The 19,552-nt window shown below is 31.3% G+C and overlaps 4 protein-coding genes and 1 non-coding gene across 6 annotated transcripts; 3 read left to right on the forward strand and 2 right to left on the reverse strand.

Annotated features, from left to right (window-relative positions):
* Positions 1–30: 30 nt before the first annotated feature.
* Positions 31–4,282, forward strand: LOC103576245 (organic cation transporter protein). Its single transcript, XM_014444112.2, has 8 exons — positions 31–275; positions 1,432–1,721; positions 2,191–2,294; positions 2,423–2,577; positions 2,661–3,173; positions 3,360–3,667; positions 3,757–3,896; positions 4,171–4,282. The coding sequence occupies exons 1-8, from the start codon at positions 254–256 to the stop codon at positions 4,196–4,198; spliced, it is 1,560 nt and encodes a 519-aa protein (XP_014299598.2). The 5' UTR covers positions 31–253; the 3' UTR covers positions 4,199–4,282.
* A 335-nt stretch (positions 4,283–4,617) lies between these two features.
* On the forward strand, positions 4,618–8,383 carry LOC103576246 (organic cation transporter protein). Its single transcript, XM_053737385.1, has 8 exons — positions 4,618–5,151; positions 5,712–6,001; positions 6,424–6,527; positions 6,736–6,890; positions 6,974–7,486; positions 7,646–7,953; positions 8,043–8,182; positions 8,284–8,383. Exons 1-8 carry the CDS (start codon positions 5,130–5,132, stop codon positions 8,318–8,320), a joined length of 1,569 nt encoding a protein of 522 aa, XP_053593360.1. The 5' UTR covers positions 4,618–5,129; the 3' UTR covers positions 8,321–8,383.
* Positions 8,384–8,470: 87 nt separating this feature from the next.
* Positions 8,471–11,675, reverse strand: LOC103576247 (epoxide hydrolase 4). Of its 2 annotated transcripts, none has more exons than XM_008556394.2 (6): positions 11,098–11,675; positions 10,084–10,208; positions 9,472–9,744; positions 9,243–9,397; positions 8,912–9,157; positions 8,471–8,694 (listed from the first exon to the last, which is right to left on the reverse strand). In XM_008556394.2, exons 1-6 carry the CDS (start codon positions 11,305–11,307, stop codon positions 8,513–8,515), a joined length of 1,191 nt encoding a protein of 396 aa, XP_008554616.1. In that variant the 5' UTR covers positions 11,308–11,675; the 3' UTR covers positions 8,471–8,512. The 2 variants fall into 2 exon arrangements, with proteins under 2 accessions (XP_008554616.1, XP_008554615.1); XM_008556393.2 differs by having other exon boundaries at positions 8,912–9,160.
* A 1,078-nt stretch (positions 11,676–12,753) lies between these two features.
* Positions 12,754–12,835, reverse strand: Trnal-aag (transfer RNA leucine (anticodon AAG)). The gene has a single exon. It is a non-coding gene; the product is annotated as a tRNA-Leu (tRNA).
* Positions 12,836–15,138: 2,303 nt separating this feature from the next.
* LOC128667485 (uncharacterized) lies at positions 15,139–18,027 on the forward strand. The gene has a single exon (XM_053737766.1). The coding sequence runs from the start codon at positions 15,139–15,141 to the stop codon at positions 18,025–18,027; it is 2,889 nt and encodes a 962-aa protein (XP_053593741.1).
* Positions 18,028–19,552: the final 1,525 nt, after the last annotated feature.

Raw genomic sequence — 19,552 nt, forward strand, 5'->3', positions numbered from 1 at the left:
AATATAAGTTAGTTTACTCGTAAATAGTTAATATAATTTAATCGCTAACACGTTCAGAAACACTATTCATATTCAGCCTTCAGTTTATCGGTGTTCATTGGACAGGTATTATCATATCGCTACTTCAATTATTACATTCGGCAAGTTGCACTGACAACAATTGCACTACAAGTAGGAGTAATTAGGCAGTTTGAAAAAAAATATTTAATAATATTGTTGTATTTTTTATAAAATATTTAGTTATTTATTCGCAATGGCAGATAGCGAAAAAATCGGTGAGCGCAGGTTTACTAATTACATTTTTTTGAAATTTATAAATTTTATATAAAGTAGAAGTCCCATTATCCGATCAGGGAACTAGTACCCGATCACTCATGTATTTGCATATCTATATTTACTAAACATATGGTATGGAAATACATGGAGTGATCGAATACTAGTTCCCTGATCGGGTACTTCTGATCTAGGTCTTTTATTTCAGATCAAACAATTTTCAAATTGAATGTTAGTGTGTACACCCGAGCGACACAAAAAAATTATTGACTTTTTCTTAAATTTACGTCGACAATTTGTTACCTTGTAACCAATTGTTAATTTAAATAACGAAACATCAACAATTTTTTTGTATCACTCGGGATGCATCGAAACAAAGTTAGATAATTTATATAAAAAGACTTGAATTCGTTGGCTAACGACTAATTATATGATGTTTGTCGATCATTAGTTATTTATAATACATTACTGATACACTGTAAAAATCCGGAGTGAAATTAAATCCGAAGTCACTCCGCCACTGGGAGTTCCGGAGTTTTAAAAAAAATCACTCCGCATGCGAAGTGAACCGGGAGTTCTTCATTAGCAGAGTGATTGCGGAGCGATGCGGATTTTATTTCACTCCCAATTCACTCCGGTCCGGAGTTTTAACTTTAAAATGGATTTACATTAATTAAAATTGAACTGTTAAACAATGTATGAGTTTGTGTGCAGGCGCGTATGCGAATGTGCGCGGGTTTGCGCAAATGTGTGCGTGTGTGTATTCAGGTGTGTGCGAATGTTCGCGTGCGAATGTGCCCCTGAATATGAATGTGCGTATCAGCTGATCAGTAATGTAATTCGCGAGTTTTTACTTCGATTATATTTCGTGGAGTTATATTTTATTAATTATATTTTTAAAACTCCTCTCTGGAGTGAATAATTAAAAATTCCTTCACTCCGCATTCACTCCGGATTTAATCCGCATTTACTCCGCGAATTTTTTACAGTGTATATTTTTATCATCTGTCAAATCATAATTTCGTATTGGTTTGATTGATTAAAAAGCTCAAATAGACAAAGAAAAAGAAATTCTTGACGCAAGAAAAATTTTGTCTGTGTAAAATTTGCGTTTAACTTTGGAATCGTAAAATTTATTAAACTTTGTTTTTCTTCAAGAAAAGAAAAATTTAGACCCCATCCAGGACGCAATGGGAGTTATGGGACCGTGGCAAATAATTATTACTGTAGCGGTTTCATTAACGAATTTTCCCGCTGCGTGTAATCAACTCGCGATAGCTGTGATCGCGCCTGGACAAAATTTCACATGCATATCGCCAGCGCCAATCAATCCCAATGACTCAATGATCAAAGCGTGTTTTGTAAAAGTAAATCATAGTCTGCCTGAAGTAAAATGCACTGAATTTAGTTATGACCAAAGTGTTTTTAAGTCTACTATCATAAGTGAGGTAACTTCAGTTTATAATTAAATTTTTCTATTGAAAAGTATATATGAATATTTGATTTATCAAATATATAATTTTGAAAAAATCGTAGTTAACTTAAATGTAAGTTTTAGTCGAAACGTTTGAGACACGTGAAACTTTATTAATATGACCAATCATAGCTCCGCAAATACGCGTAGTAATAATAGTAAAATAATTAACTGTGGATTGGTGTCAATTAACGACGTATTAGATATAGAAATAATTATTGTTATAAAAACTCGAAGTAAAACTGCGTTGTCTACTTAAAATTATCGCTATAAAAGTGATTAAATTTTTGGAAAGATAATCGCTGTTTGTTTATAGTCGTCATTATAGTAAATATTATTAAAATTTTATTCATTTTTTTAAATTAAAGGTGTAAGAATTAAATTTTATAAAATTGAGTTTGAGAAGTGAATCATAAAAATATGAATTTATTTATTTATCGTAGTGGGATTTAGTGTGCGAACGTCAATATTTAGTGAGTTTCGTTCAAATTTTGACCCAACTGGGAATTCTCATTGGTAATCTGGTATTTGGTACAATTGCCGACACGTAAGTATATTTATAAAATTGAATAAAAAAAATAAGAAATAATACAGTATAGTAACTGCGTATAGATGTTTTAAATTGATAGAAAAAAAATTGTAGTAATTAAATTAAAATAATGCACTTGATCGTAGGATTGGACGGAAAAATCCATTGATGATTGCAGTGATAATTCAAGCTGTGACAGGAACCATAACTGCATTTATGCAGCTGTTTGAATTATTTTTGTTATTTAAATTCGTTTCTGCTATTGCCACTGGTGGTGTTATACTAATTAGTTTTGTCATTGGTAGGTTTTGTTTATTATTAATAGTTGATATAAGTAATTACAACTGGAATTAATGAAATATTTTAAAAAAAATTTTATTGCAGTTATGGAAATTATTGGAGTCGAAACGCGTGCAAAAACTTTGACACTTTTCCACATACCTTTTTTACTAGGATTTTTTAGCATTCCATTATTTTCGTATTTAACAAGAACATGGGATGGTTATTGGTTGACAATATCTATTCAAGCATTTATTTTATTGTCGTTTTACTGGCTGATACCCGAATCTCCACGCTGGCTATTAGCTGTCGGGAAAGTTGAACAGGCACGGGAAGTTTTGGTAAAAGCGGCTAAAAGGAATAAAATATCTGAAGATAAAGTCACTGCGGCAATTGTAGCTCATGAAAATTTATCAAAAAAAGACACCAACACCTTTAATGATGACAGTAGTAAATGTAAAACCTACAATGTAATTGATTTAGTGCGAACGCCAAACATGAGGATAAAAACTCTGTGTATTGTTTTCAATTGGTTCAGTTCCGGGATGGTTTTCTTTGGTATTGAACACTATCTCGGTCACTTAAGTGAAAATGTATTGAGTGATCTCGCTATTTCAGGTATCATTATTTTTTACAAGATAAAAATTCAATTTTGTAAGATGTCGATTAGAATAATGAGATTTGAACTTATTAATTAATTTACGACTTTGCTACTATTTACTGAGACTCTTTCTGAAAATAATTCAAAGTTAATAATTTATATATGTTTCCTAAAGTTAATGAATATTTGTGAATATTTTCTAGCTGCTTTCCAATTCCCGGGACTATTACTCGTTTATATTTTGATATCACGCGTGTCACGTTTGAAAATTTTTATAGTCGCAAATGTTTTGTCGGGAATTAGTTTGCTGTTGATTATTCCATTTTACGATAATTATCTCGCCAAACTGATACTAGTCACAATCGTTATTATTTGCATGACTTTGAGCTTCCCTACAATTTATCTGTATACCGGAGAACTATTTCCGACAGTCGTAAGAAATATCGGATTCGCAGTTTGCAGTCTTGCTTCGACATCAGGCAGCATGGTTGCACCATTTTTAATTGACAATGTATAGTATTCATTAACTTACTACTGATTATTATTCTAATGAATTATTGGTTTCTTAACTTTCTAAAATAAATTTTCTACCTGCTGTAGATTGATGATTTAGCTGTTTGGATAGTACCAGTCGTTTTCAGCCTTGTCTCTATCCTTGGTACCATTCTCTGCTACTGGTTACCAGAAACAATGGACTGTCGATTACCCGAGACTCTTGAAGACGGTGAAAATTTCAAAAAGTTAATATTTACATAAATATCATTTACTTACTTAAAAATATTTAATCTTCAATATAAATCACGCCAACACCAGTGATAACTAAAGTGATATTCTTTATCTAAGTCGTAGTTGTTACCTAAGAGTGTTTGAATTTTTCATTTCATTCATTGAAATAAATAATTCGAAAACTTAAAATATTCAACGCGTTCAATCCGTCAGCGGGAATGAAATATTTCATTACCACCATTAATCTTTACTCACATAATTAATATGAATATAATTTTTTGCTTACAGAAAAAATGAGAAAATTCCAGATAAATAATAATTCATTATTTTCATGGACTCATGGATTTGTTTATTTTTTATATCACTATTTTTTCCAACTAAATGTTAAATAATTACATAGATTTAGTATTTTTATCATTAATTTATTAATCTTCCGATAGTTTAATTTATTTGTTAAAATTTATAATAAAGTTTAGTAATTTATAAATTTTATTTACTCTATTTAATAACAACTCAAAAAATATTTTTGAAACACAATTTACCGAAATTGTTTAACGTTTTAATCCTGACTGATTTCGTCGCTTGTTGCTTACATCGAAAAATTATTGACCAATCATCTATTTATTTTTTTTTTAACAATTCACTAAAATGCGTTAACGTTTATGAAAATAATAAAATGTCATTATTTATAATAATTGACATTTACTCATTACTTTAAAAATACAAGATTGTCTCATTATCGTCGGCATTTTTCAAAAATCATAAAATTAAATGTTTGAATAAATAATATAACTACTAAATACTCAGACGATTATATCTTAGGAGTAATTATTATTATTATTCGGCGTCAGAAGTTGATAATTTAGGTATAAACACATAGTAATACGTGTACTGATATGAGCGAGTAATTTAAGTGATAATTAGTCTGCTACAAATAGTTTATTACCGTGTAGTGAGGATTTGTAGTACAGAGTAGCTTATACCTGTGACTGGGAAGCAGCCGGAAGAGATCGAGTAAATTTTAAGTACTGACACTTCCGGCTGCATTCTCAATAAATCTAGTGTTCGTTTGTATGGCTTATATCCAAACTTGAGCATTACCGTGATTTAGTACCACGTATCCTTTGATCAGGTGAGGTCTGGCACATTCGCCACCCACCAGTCAAACTTTATGTTACATAAATCTGGTTCACCAAAGTGGTAAAATAATTCATCATTACAGTCAGTGTCGTCAGTGATAGTTTATAATGGCAGATAATCTAAAAAGCAGTAAGTATTTTTTATTAAATATAAATTTGTGAATGAATATGAAAATTTTAAAATACATGACTTTTGTGAAGTAATTAATTGAATGTTCATGATGTAGCCTCTAAAAATATATATTTATTTTTTTAAAAACAAATTGTTTTTTTTTTTTGTACAAATATATGAAGAAGTGGCTGTCGATTGATAGTTCAAAATCTTTATAACAGAAAAACAAGTCAATTTTGATGTCAAAATATCAGTTATGGCTTCAAAAATCGATTGTTTATTTTTTTTTTTTACACAATGACTGTATAGTAATTTTTCATCGGTAAACAGGCAACAAAAATCTAATTCTGTATTTAATGTAAAAGTAAAAATTCATATTTATGTTAAAATTCTTTTAGATTTTTTTAATTTTTCGTCAACGAGATCAGAACAACTTTCAAGTCTTATAATTTTGAGTCTTATAATAATTAGCTCAGGGCTGCAATTTTTTGTTTTTTTTTTTTTTTGAAATTCAAATACCCAGGAGCGGGAAAACTATTTTATTGTTTATTAATAATAAAGTTTTTTTTTTTTTTAAGACTTAAAAACTATAGATCCTATTCAGGATGCGATGGGAATCATGGGACCCTGGCAAATAATGATAACCATAGCAATTTCTCTTATAAATTTTCCCGCTGCATGGAATCAACTCGCGATAGCTGTGATCGCGCCTGGACAAAATTTCACATGCATATCACCAGCGCCAATCAATCCCAATGACTCAATGATCAAAGCGTGTTTTGTAAAAGTAAATCATAGTCTGCCTGAAGTAAAATGCACTGAATTCACTTATGATCAAAGTGTTTTCAAATCTACTATTATAAGTGAGGTAAAATATGTAAATAAATTAATAATAAATTCTATATAATGGCAATAGAAAAATAAACGGCCATAGTAATTTTAAAATAATGTCAGATATTTAGTAATTTTCAAATAACGTTTTAGATGTATAATACATTTTTTATTTTAAATTTGTTATCAAGATATAGATAAGAAGGTCGTTTAGTACTAATTGTCATGATAAAAAAAAATGATGAAATTTATAAAAAAAAAAAGATAATGACTTATATTAATAGACAAGTAAAAATAGAAATATTTATTTACATAACAAAAAGAAATATTTGGCAAATCTCTTTTACAAGCTTCTTTTTTAACTTTATGATTAAAAATCGATTCCATTCATTATGAATATTGACAAATAATTTTGATGGAGCTAAATAAATTTTTTTAATTATGAATAATTATTTACAGTGGGATTTAGTATGTGACCGTAAAATACTATTGAGTTTAGTACAATCATTAACACAACTGGGAATTCTCATTGGTAATCTGGTATTTGGTATATATGCTGACAAGTAAGTTCATTAATAAAATTAATAATAATATAGTATACACTGAAAAAAATTGAAAGTGAATTCGGAGTGATTACGGATTTTATTTGAATTTGAATTAAATCGCGATCGCTCTGCAAATTTTTTACAGTATAGTAACTGCATATAGATGTTTTGAATTGATAGAAAAAAAATGTAGTAATAAACTGAAAAATAATTCAATTGATTGTAGGGTCGGACGGAAAACTCCATTGATGATTGCAGTGGTAATTCAAGCTGTGACAGGAATCATAACTGCGTTTATGCCGCTGTATGAATTGTTTTTGTTATTTAAATTCATTTCTGCCATTGCAACTGGTGGTACTATGCTAATTAGCTTTGTCATTGGTAGGTTTTGTTTATTATTAATAGTTGATACAAGTAATTACAACTGGGATTGATCAATTATTTTAAAAAAAATTTTATTGCAGTTATGGAAATAATTGGTGTCGAAACGCGTTCGAATATATTGACACTTTTTCACATTCCGTTTGTACTAGGATTTTTATGTGTACCATTATTTTCGTATTTAACGAGAACATGGGATGGTTATTGGTTGACAATATCTATTCCAGCATTTACGTTATTGTCGTTTTACTGGCTGATACCCGAATCTCCACGCTGGCTATTAGCTGTCGGGAAAGTTGAACAGGCACGGGAAGTTTTGGTAAAAGCGGCTAAAAGGAATAAAATATCTGAAGATAAAGTCACCGCGGCAATTATAGCTCATGAAAATTTATCAACAAAAGACACCAGCACCTTTAATAATGACGGTAGTGAATATAAAACCTACAATGTAATTGATTTAGTGCGAACGCCAAACATGAGGATAAAAACTCTGTGTATTGTATTCAATTGGTTCAAATGTGGGATGGTTTTCTTTGGTATTGAACACTATCTCGGTCACTTGAGTGAAAATGTGTTGAGTGATCTCGCTATTTCAGGTATCATTATTTTTTACATGATAAAAATTCAATTTTGAAAAATGTCGATTAGAATTATCAGATTTGAACTTATTAATCAATTTACGACTCTGCTATTAATTACTATAGCTCTTTCTGAAAATAATCAAAAGTTAATAAATGTTTTTAAATATTTTCCAGCTGCTTTCCAATTTCCAGGACTACTACTCGTTTATATTTTGATATCACGCGTGTCGCGTTTGAAAATTTTAATAGGCGCAAATGTTTTGTCGGGAATAAGTTTACTGTTGATTGTTGCATTTTATGACAGTGATACTATTAAACTGATATTAGTCACAATAGGTATTACCTGTATGACTGTGAGCTTCCCCACAATTTATTTGTATACCGGAGAACTATTTCCGACAGTCGTAAGAAATATCGGATTCGCAGTTTGCAGTGTCGCTTCGAAATTAGGCAGCATGGTTGCACCATTTTTAATTGACAATGTATAGTATTCATTAACTTACTACTGATTGTTATCCTAATGAATTATTGGCTTACTGACTCTCTGAAATAATTTTTCTACCTGCTGTAGATTGATGATTTAGCTTTTTGGATAGTACCAGTTGTTTTCGGCCTTGGCCCTATCCTCGGTGCCATTCTCTGCTACTGGTTACCAGAAACAATGGACTGTCGATTACCCGAGACTATTGAAGACGGTGAAAATTTCAAAAAGTTAATATTTACATTATAAATATTTTTTCATCACTTTATTTATTACAAAATATTTAATATTTCAAAACTATATTTAAAATTCATTATATTTTCTTTTACAGGCAAAAAAAGCGAACTTCAGTTAAGTGCCCAATTTAAATCATTAATGTAAAATATGTATATTTGTATATTTGTTTGTCGCAATAAAAGTTTTAATAGCGAGTTGAGTCATTTAGTGAAATAATTATTCTTTCATTTATTCGATCGGTTGTATTCACAATCGGCGTTAAATTTTCCGGAATCAGCAATAAATGAAAATTTTTTTCATTTCATTTCATTATGTTGTTTAATTTATAACGTTGTTGTATGACCTAGGTAGAGTACTTTATTTGGCAAGCCACTTATAACACCATTTGTTCTTTTATGAACTGCATCAAAGACTTGGTTTCCGTATTTCACTGTACTACTAAGTGAACCAAGCCATGTCGAAACTATACTTTTGCTATTATTTTTTTCATTCTGTACTGGAGGTCCTACACAAAATTATTTTCTTTAATTAAATTTTATCAAAAAAATATTATCATTTCATCTATTCAATAATCAAATAATTTTGGAGTTCAAATTTTTTTAAAAATGAATAATTTTTAAGAGGTTGTGCAGTCAATGAATTCAAGTCTATTAATATAAATATTCTTAGAGTGCAAAATTTATTTACTTCGACATTTTCGTATAAAATAATGAAATTCTTACCTATGAAAAAATTTAAAATAACTTGATTGACCATATCTGGATTTTCCTGATGTGGAAAATGTTGCGCGCCCGTGATAACTTTGATGTTGGATCTCAAAACGTATTCTGAACTTCGAACGATACTTTCCAGTGAAATCCAAGGATCTGAATTGCCGACTATGAGTAATGTCTGATTGACAAGCGGTTCGTTTGAATTCACACGAACGAACGGCAAATTGCGGTAATAATTTATCGGCCCAGTCCAATCTTCTGTCGTATAATTTTTAAAAAATTATTAATTACTTTAATTTGAGAAATTAATAATCATTTTTTTAAAAATTCAAATTATTACCTCTCCTACTAAATGCATATTTATAAGCTTCAACATAATTTTTCTCACTTTTCTGATTTGCCTGCAGATGTTGAAACGTGTTATTGATAATAGATAAATCCTCTTTCAGTGCATCTATTTCCGGTAAGAAAGGTAGCCTACTAAAATGCATCCATCTAAAAATTATGTTAATAATAATAATAAACATAACAATAATAATGATCATTATTATGATAACTGATGCTCATACTTATGAAAAGATTTATTTTTCGATAACTCAGCCCAATAAAGATTCGGGTGTGGACTAGATATTGCAACAAATTTATCAATTATTTCACTATGAAGCATTGTCATAAACCAGCCCAATAAACCGCCAAGATCGTGGCCAATTATACTGCAGTTATCAACTCCCAGTGTTGAAATAAATTGACGCAATTCATTTATCAAAACTTCCATTCTGTATGATCTTCTTCTCGTCGGTTTATCACTATCGCCAAACCCTTTCAAATCTAAAGCAATTACCCTACGGTACCAATTGAATGCTTATTAATTCAATTTATCTATTTATTAGGAACATTATTTTCATAAACTGTAAAAAATCGGGAATGGATTCGGACTTTATTTTTTTAATTTGAATTTACTCCGTCACTCAAAGTTCCGGAGTTTTTTTTTTCAAATCCGAGTCAATTTTAATTTGGAGTTTTTATGGTGAAATAAACTTTCTTTCAAAGTGAATTTCATTTCGAGGGAATTAAAAAAATAAAATCATCAGCTCCGATTCCACACCGGGTTTAATATGCGGTCACTCCGAAATTTTTTACAGTAGAAATTAATTAATTTACAATTAACAAAAAAAAATTACCTATAGTGTTCTGATAAAACTGGTAATTGTTCTCTCCAAGACAGCCAGCAGTCAGGAAAACCATGTAATAATAATAATAACGGTTTATATTTTTCTCCTGTTTCCACATAATGAAATTTTATACCCTGTAATTATTAATTTTTTTTCAATAAAATCAAATTATTTTTTTTTAGAAAGGTATCAATCTTCGACTAATTATTTTATTATTCAGTAAACGTTACTACCATTATGCTTTAATTGCCTCTTAAATTAAATCTTTCACTTTTAACTGAGATCGATATTTACTTACTGAATTGATAGCTTACTATTCATATATTTTTTTTATCTACTTAAATTAATTACATACGCGTAGCTACGTCTGTAAAAAAATTTTCATTCCATAGTCTAGGTTCTCTATTAATTTACCTCGGTGTAAGCGGTTGATTTTTTTTTTTCAGATAATTTCAAAAGATTTTTATTCAGAAAAAATATATAATAATTAATTTTAACTAATTTATATTATTACATAGAATATTAAATTACATATTTTCTAAAATATATTTAACAAATAAAATTTTTTTCCAAGCAATTGAACATAAGATATTTTATAAAAAAAAAAAAAATTAAAATAAAGTAAGAGGAAGATAATTTACTATAAAATTTCTAAGACAAGGAAAAAATAAATACCGAAAAAATTGCAAACGATTGATACCTTTCCATACATTAAATTAATTTATGAAGTTTTTTTATAATATTACAAACAAAAAAAAATATTTAGTATTGATTCAAGTGATTGGAGTATTTTCGGAATGAATGTATTTATTTTTTTTATCAATGACGATTCGAAACGTCACGATCATACGAGTTTTAACAGTGAATTGCTAATGATTTATAGCAATTACAATTTTTTATCGCGAGGTCAAAGTGTTTAAGAAAAAAATTAACTAAATTATTATTGTTGTCTTTTAATTTTTTGATTACTCATTTTTTTTTGTTTGTATGTCACACTGATTTAATAATTGAGTGCAAATGTACCTTCAATTTAACGTAAGAATGTTTACCGAGACTGTCATCGACGAGACAAGGCGGCGGTTTATCTCGTTGGTGCATTCGGAAAAAATTTTTACGGTCCCATGTCCACTTGAAAAAACACTTTGCTATTACATATAATCCGTATATGAAACAAAGTAAATGTAATTTCGTTTGTTCCCATAGCGTTATCTGGACTATTTCAACCTTCGTCATTATTCTTATTCTCTCACTACCACGGAATTATTTTTTACTGTAAAAATTATTTTTCCACTTCACAGTGCCGCATTTATGAATTTTTTAAACAGGGTCAATTAATCAAAATTGAATGATTTTTATTGCTGATTAAAAAGTTCAAACACATTGTAATCGTAGTGATAAATTTGTTAACTTATTTTTTTTAAACACCGATCAACTTTTGATAAATTTTATAAAAAAGTTAGATTGGTAGAGGTTGTGACCACTCATTTTATTAAATAAATGAAAAAAAATTTTATTGGTTGAAAAAGATTTAAGTGACAGAATTGGAAAATAATTTGTCACATTACTGAAGGCTGGATCGGCTTGGACTGTGACCACACAACATTTAGTACTGAAGCACATGAATAACGTTATCAGGATTTTTGACCCGATCAATAGATATCAATATTAAAGAAAAAAAAATTTAGATAAAAAAAACAATCATTGATTTTTTATTTACATACAAATATTTACGACACAGAAAAAAATTATTTCTTGGCCTAAGTAATATTTCGCATTATGAATAGACGCCTACAATTTTCTTAGGACTGGAAAAAATTTCTTGGGTCAAGTAAACATTTTTTTTGGAGCGAGTAAAGATTTTTTGCTAAATTTGGAAAAAATTTATTTTTGCAAAATCAAATTATACTTTTACTTTGTTTTTGGAGTTGATGTTTCAGAACTGACTCAATAATAAAAAATATGAGTTTAAATATAACAAAACATAAAAATATCATATCATCTTTTTTAAACGAGAATAAAATATGAAATAAATATTATAAAAGAATGAGTATGCCATTCGTTATTAAATTTTAGTTTCATATACATCAGAATATTTGATTACAATTCCATTTGGTTGGTTTCATAACACTGTAGAGATATATATAGCATTACTCTGAACTTCTCTGCTCAATATACTCGGATATTTTTTCCTCGACTGACTCTCTCGTTTGTCAGTCGCAACTTTCATTCGTAACTATAAAACCAGGATAACGCCCGCGGGTCCACGTGCTACATAAACTTCTTTGTACTTGGTCCCTTCTATTTCATTTTATCCCCCATTTAACTCTTTTACAATCTCTATTTCCAATGTTACATTCAATGAAAAAATTACATTACGTTTAATCTAAATAACTGACGTTTCAAAGAATGATAGAGATCCATTTTATATCTGAAATGCTTTTTTTTAATTATAAATCCATTTTCATTACTTTATATATTTCATGCATGTTTTGCTAAATTTCCTTGGGTATGTGATGCATTTAATTTGTCTGTGATAGATGCCAACATTTTTCAGATAAATTGGCTTATAAATGTATACATATACATTTTTGGAGTTAATATTTCTATAAAATAAATAGCTGCAAACAAAAATACTTAATTTTGATAAAAAGAGATTTATTTTTTAAATTTCAAAAAATTTGGCAGCGGTGGGATTCGAACCCACGCCTCCGAAGAGACTGGTGCCTTAAACCAGCGCCTTAGACCGCTCGGCCACGCTACCGCGAAATTTTTCGGAGTTCCGTCTGAGATATAAGCGTGTGCACATCGTACCTTCTTATACCTCAGCGAAATAGTTAAAATTTCTCCACAAAATTGCGAATAAAATACAAAATTTTAATATAATACTGTTGGTGATACTTTTTGTGCCTAATAAACAACCAGAAATAATTAAAAGGATCGTGGTTTATTAATTATTAGTTAGTGTGGGCTGGGAGAAATCCTAAGCACATTGCTAACCTAAAATACCGAGAGATAAAATGAACAATAAAAAAAGAAGATTCGAAAGTAAGTCATCTGAGGACTTAACTCAGCTACTAAATTCTAAAAAATTAAAAGAACTTGAAGGGTTAGTAGTGACAAAAAATTTCGAAAAATTTTTCGAAAAAAATAAGAAAAAGGTTAACGTAGCACCAAACCTCAAAGCCGCACGGTCTCGATCGAGTTCGGCAGAGAGACATGAAGAGGGCAACACTGAAGATATTCCCGATACCAATGAGACGGATAAGTTCAAAACCCCGCGAAAATACATTCGAAAACGGACTGTGTCTAGCCAGCCGCCAGATGGCGAAGCCGCGGGCACTTCGAATAGTTTTGACCCACTCGCGAATGAAATGATTTGTGACGATCCTGTTACAACGGCGCAGGAGAATCAAAATCAAGGAAACAACATTAAATCAAATGACAGACCCAAGCAAAGTCAGCCCCAAAAGCAAAATAGCTCCAACTTGAACCGAAATGCCAGCGGTGCATTCAAGCCAAAAGCAAGACCACCACCCATCCATGTCTATACCATAAACATGAAGGCATTAATAAAAATAATCACAGATGGAAAAATCCCAGAAGGCGAGTTCTGGGTTAGACACACAGACAAGGACTATATAACAGTCAATACCCTGAAATCAGAAATTCATAAAAAAATTAAAGAAATCTTACAAAATAATAGTGCACAATTTTACTCTTACACTCTAAAAGAAGATAAAAAAATATCCCTCGTTCTAAAGGGAATAAAACCTGAATATGATGAAGTAGATGTCACCAACAGCATCAACAACAAAAATCTACCAAATGTCAAGATCGAGCGAGTGACCAAACTACAATATGATAGTAAAGTTAAAGAAAAATTCTTCTTCATAGTGCAACTAACAAATGGGAGTAAACCTGCTGAGCTCACTAAGATCAAATATTTACTCCATCAAAATATTCGATGGGAAAGGCTCAAGAAAAAAACAGTGTTTCAATGCCGACGTTGCCAACGTGTTGGACACTCAAGCATCAACTGTAACCTGGAGTACAGATGTGTAAAATGTGGACAAAACCACGGACCAATAAAAGAGGGAGGTGTATGTACGGTAACCGCCACTACAGACAAAAGCTTACTGAAATGCATCAACTGTGGAGAGAATGGACATACGGCTTCCTATAAAGGTTGTCCATATTTATCAATGGCACAGGATGTCAAAAAACAAACTCTGGACTTGAGGAAAAGCATAAAAACTAACAAGATAAACAAAATCACAAGGACGGTTAATCCAAATTTAACATTTGCTAATATCATGAGTAATAATAGTTCATTCCCGCCACTCCCAAGCAGACACACCGTTAATGAAAGTTCTGACGAAGTTCCAAGACCACCACCAAGTAATAACCCAGCACAACATATAGGTAATAACTTAAATTCAATTGAGGAAACATTAACACATTTTAAAAATAGTATACTTAACATCTTAAAAGATCAATTCACAGAAATAAACAAAAAAATAACTGATAATTCAAGAAAAATTGAATTCCTATTATCTGCTTTTGATAATGAATAATACACCGTACCAAACACCATACAACTCAAGTGACGGGCAGGAAAACAGTGTTTTCACATCCAGCAACTTTAAAATAGCTGCAATTAACACCAACTCTATAGCAACAAACAAAAAAAGACATGATCTAGAGAACTTTATCAATACATATAAACTTGACATAGCTCTTATCTCTGAGACAAAACTCAACAATAAACATAAGCTAAGTTTTCAAAATTACTCTTTCATAAGAACTGATAGACCGGACTCCAGAAGAGGCGGTGGCACTGCTATCCTCATCAACAAGAAAATAAAGTTCGCATACATTTCATATCCAAATGCAACATCAAATAAAATAATCGAATACACAGTCATAAAAATTCAAGGTAATGCAAACAACATTTTATACATCTTCAGTATTTACGCAGTGTGCAACAACAAGAGATCTTTTATTACCGAACTCAACAAGATATACGACGATTTTAAATTAAGATCAGACAACATCTTTTTCATTATGGCTGGTGATTGGAATGCAAGGAACACCGACTGGGGGGACAAAAATATAAATGAAAGAGGCGTTCTCCTATACAACTGGGTGGAAGATGCTGGAATACTAAATAAAACAACATTGTACACCCCGAACAAGCCAACCTTCCCTAGTGCTGGTTCGTTTCTAGACCACTGTCTAGCTGACTCTAGAATCACACTCAGAGGACTAATAAATGGAAAATTGATCACTCTCCCATATGATAGTGATCACAATGCTATCAGTTTCAAAATAGATTGCAATAATTTTTTAAAAGGGATCTCAAGTATAACACCAACACCTGTAAGATATAATTACAAAAAAGCCAATTGGACTAGGTTTGCTGATCACTTAGAAAATAATATTACCGAACACCTACCTCATGACAGAAATTTAACAATAAACGAAATAGACACCAATATACTAAAACTGGAAAATTACATACAAGATGCGATCTCTACAACAATTCCCATAGTTAAAGACAATACCAAAAAGGGCTGCCAGAAGTACGTCAATCACAAAATCATTAAGCTACATAGGTATAAATCAGCGCTGGTAGCTGAATTGTTCAAAAATAAGGATAATAAAGAACAAGTTAAAACAGTAATAAAAATGGTTAACAAACAGCTGATTACCGAATTTAGAAACGCTGAAACAGCACTCTGGGAAAGTTTGGCCAAAAATATCAACTATAGAGACTCATCTAAGTTCTTTCCAAACATCAATAGACATTTTAGATACAAAGAGCCGCCACGTATCGATACATTAAAAATCAACAAAAATAGTCCATTAATCTCAGAACTCACGCTGAATAACACCAGTCTAGCAGTAGATAATAATAATAATTACATCATTGATCAGCCAACCACAAAACTGAACATCATAGGTAATTATTTTGAAACCATCAACTCACCACGATATACAAACATTGGCACACCGACTAAACACCTGGCTGATTTAGCAGCTGAAGACATAAAAACAAGAATAGATAGTCTCAGAAGATTCAATAACACACACACCAATTTTTCAAAAACAAATCCAGCTCATTATCCAACACTGAACCAGGACACATCAAATTACTTACATACATATATACAAGTAGCCCTCACTCTGAAGACAGCTAAAAATAAAACCTCATCCGGCATAGATAATATCCCGATGATAGTTCTGAAACATCTACCAACCTCAGTTGTTAAAGATTACACCATAATCCTTAACAACTGTTTCAACCATTCCTACTATCCTACCCGATGGAAGAAAGCTAAGGTCATACCAATAAAGAAAAAAGATAAAGATCACTCCAAACCAGCGAGCTATAGGCCAATTAGTCTTACTGTTAACATTAGTAAAATCTTCGAGAAATTAATCAAGACCCAGCTCATGACTCACGTTAATAATAACAACATTCTTCCAGATCAGCAATATGGATTCAGAGCAAGACACTCCACTGTCCATGCAATAAATAAATTCGCATCTGACATAAATAGACATCTGTTAAACGGTAAACTAGTTGGCACTGCACTTATAGATCTGGAAAAGGCATTCGATTCTGTCTGGCTGAATGGCCTTATTTACGTGCTAATTCAAATGAATTTTCCCGTGTCTCTAATTCTGCTGATCTACGATATGATCCACGGTAAATCTTTCATCGTTTGGGATGGTACCAACATATCAACACTCACATTTAATATACTAGAGGGTCTTCAGCAAGGAACCGTAACCTCGCCAATACTTTTCATCATATACACTAGTAAAATTCTTAATAAATTTGGTCTAAATTCAAATAATAACACTCATAGTGGAGCCTATGCAGATGATGAAGTAGTATACGTGGCGGACAATAAGATAACAACAATTCAGGATAAACTAACAAAAATAGTTAATGATAAATATCACTGTTATAAATTATGGAACCTGAAAATGAACCCAGATAAGAGCGAGACAATTTTATTCAGAAAGACTGTGAATGAGATATCGCCTCTCACAGTCCCACTAATCAAGACATTCCAGATCACTATTACGGACAAAGACTCAGGCGAAATATTCAACATACCAAATAAAGACACGGTCAAATATCTGGGAATCCATTTTGACTACCTGATACGAATGAACAAACATCACGCTATCCAGCTGAAAAAAGCTAAAAACGCATTCAGAGCAAATTCCCGGATATTCTACAACAGAAACATACAAACTAAAGCTAAGTTGATATGCTATCAACTTCTAGTCAGGCCTATCTTCAGTTATGCGGCCCCAATTTGGTGGAATGTTGGCCCATCGGTCATGGAGAAGTATCGCAGATTCGAGAGATCCTGCCTAAAAACCTGCTTAGGTAAATACAGGTCAGCCGAATCCAATTACATCAAGCGACTCAGCAACAGTGAAATATATGATCAAGCAGACATCACCAGGTTCGATTGCTTCTGCCTTACTCTCACAAGAAACTACTTTAGTACCATATACGAAATCGGTAACGACGCAATCAACAAGCTGAAGGTGGAGAACCCCGAGCTGGCGAGAAGGATGGCTGGTAGTAATTATAGTCCACCAGAGCTATTCACCAATCTTGACCGTATGGGATGCATACAAAACGAATATAATGTGCCTATTATTTATCACATAAGAAGGCACTGTGCAAGGAAAGCTATATACACAGATATGGACCACATACCACCAGAGTCCATAGTATATTCAACAGCACTTCCGACTAGAGACCGCGATAGCCTTGACAGGCTAAGCGAAAAATACTGGTGGCTTCAGGGCGAAGCTAAACAGCTAGATGAATTAAGAAGAAGAGCCAGACTCAAGAAGCAGCAAAACGAACAACAACAAAGAGCACGACCGCGCTTAAATAGCCAAAGATTAAATAGGCAGTAAAACATCCTGCAACAGCAGAAACATGTAAATAATGTATATTATATATGTATATAGTGTAAATATTTATCCCCTACATCTATACATACCTATTACCACCTCCTGATCCTATCCCCACCCCTTCACTTAGCCTCGAGAAGGCAAACTAATGTTGCAATGGTTGTTTTATATTTTTAATTTTTCCATAGCATTAAACATTTAAATTATATCTTTAATCTTAATATCTTATTAGTCTAAAAGAAAATTAACAATTTACAGAGAATATATATATTTTCAGTTACCGTTTATTGATAAGAACATCATTGGTGTCAAGTCAAAACTAAAATCTAAATTAATGTATAAGTTTTTAGTTAAGGATATTATTACTTATTTATGTATTAACGAAATTATTGAAAAATAAAATCCTTTTTAAAACCAAAACCAAAACCGCGAAATTTTTCCTCGAGAAGGCAAACTAATGTTGCAATGGTTGTTTTATATTTTTAATTTTTCCATAGCATTAAACATTTAAATTATATCTTTAATCTTAATATCTTATTAGTCTAAAAGAAAATTAACAATTTACAGAGAATATATATATTTTCAGTTACCGTTTATTGATAAGAACATCATTGGTGTCAAGTCAAAACTAAAATCTAAATTAATGTATAAGTTTTTAGTTAAGGATATTATTACTTATTTATGTATTAACGAAATTATTGAAAAATAAAATCCTTTTTAAAACCAAAAAAACCAAAACCGCGAAATTTTTTCTCGAGAGGCTCTATTTGAACTTAGCCATCATTTTCTGATTGAAAATCACGATTTTCTGGTCTAATGCCAATTAAATTGTTTAAAAAAAAATATCAATGCATAAATTTTTCCTATTGGAGCAAAAAAAAAAATTTTGGAGTAAAATTTTTAAATATATTTTTTATTACGTAATATTGAAAACACAGCTTATGTATTTCAATATCATTATGTAATATGTAAAAAAAAGACAGAGAAAGTTCATATTTCCAGAGAAGTTGATAAAAATTTTGGAGCAGGAAATTTTTTTCTGAAAAATAAAAATTTTCTATTACAAATCCAAGTGCATTTGTGTCGTCAAGTACTAAAGTGAAACATACTCGACACCTTGGTACTCTCGGGTCTCTATTCTCGGGCGGAGCTTTGGATCCGAGAGCTCAGCATCCCTGTCTATCAATATATATACAATTCTACACCATATCTACGAGTTCTCGACGCGTGCGCTCTTATCCCCATACATATTTATCCACCCGATCCACCGCGTACTCATGCCACCGTTATAACTTTACCTCCCCATGAATTCCACACTGGCGAATATATTTCGATCCGTGTCACGTAATCGGAGAACGTGCGCCAGCCCTGCAAAAAGAGACAGAATCAATCCCTCGATATTTTTCCAACCCTCTTTACTTGTACTCTATTTCTATTACTGTTTGTTATTATTATTATTTTTCTTCTCTTACTTTTTTCATTTCTTCATCACTCGATCCCTTATCGGACATCCGGCAGCCATTTTGTT

This window comes from Microplitis demolitor, chromosome 3, assembly GCF_026212275.2.
Source record: "Microplitis demolitor isolate Queensland-Clemson2020A chromosome 3, iyMicDemo2.1a, whole genome shotgun sequence".
NCBI classification, from domain to species: Eukaryota; Metazoa; Arthropoda; class Insecta; order Hymenoptera; family Braconidae; genus Microplitis; species Microplitis demolitor.

What these genes read in the sequence shown, in the direction of transcription:
- LOC103576246 (XM_053737385.1), top strand. Translation starts at nt 5,130, where the DNA reads ATGGCAGATAATCTAAAAAGCA. An exon ending in TTTGGTATATATGCTGACAA is followed by an intron (nt 6,528 to 6,735) that starts GTAAGTTCATTA and finishes AATTGATTGTAG; the next exon opens with GGTCGGACGGAAAACTCCAT. An exon ending in CACCATTTTTAATTGACAAT is followed by an intron (nt 7,954 to 8,042) that starts GTATAGTATTCA and finishes TACCTGCTGTAG; the next exon opens with ATTGATGATTTAGCTTTTTG.
- LOC103576247 (XM_008556393.2), bottom strand. Translation starts at nt 11,307, where the DNA reads ATGACGAAGGTTGAAATAGTCCAGATAACGCTATGGGAACAAACGAAA. An exon ending in ATATGCATTTAGTAGGAGAG is followed by an intron (nt 9,161 to 9,242) that starts GTAATAATTTGA and finishes ATTATACGACAG; the next exon opens with AAGATTGGACTGGGCCGATA. An exon ending in TATTTTAAATTTTTTCATAG is followed by an intron (nt 8,695 to 8,911) that starts GTAAGAATTTCA and finishes AATTTTGTGTAG; the next exon opens with GACCTCCAGTACAGAATGAA.
- LOC103576245 (XM_014444112.2), top strand. Translation starts at nt 254, where the DNA reads ATGGCAGATAGCGAAAAAATCG. An exon ending in GGCAGATAGCGAAAAAATCG is followed by an intron (nt 276 to 1,431) that starts GTGAGCGCAGGT and finishes TTTTTCTTCAAG; the next exon opens with AAAAGAAAAATTTAGACCCC. An exon ending in CACCATTTTTAATTGACAAT is followed by an intron (nt 3,668 to 3,756) that starts GTATAGTATTCA and finishes TACCTGCTGTAG; the next exon opens with ATTGATGATTTAGCTGTTTG.
- LOC128667485 (XM_053737766.1), top strand. Translation starts at nt 15,139, where the DNA reads ATGGCTGGTGATTGGAATGCAAGGAACACCGACTGGGGGGACAAAAAT.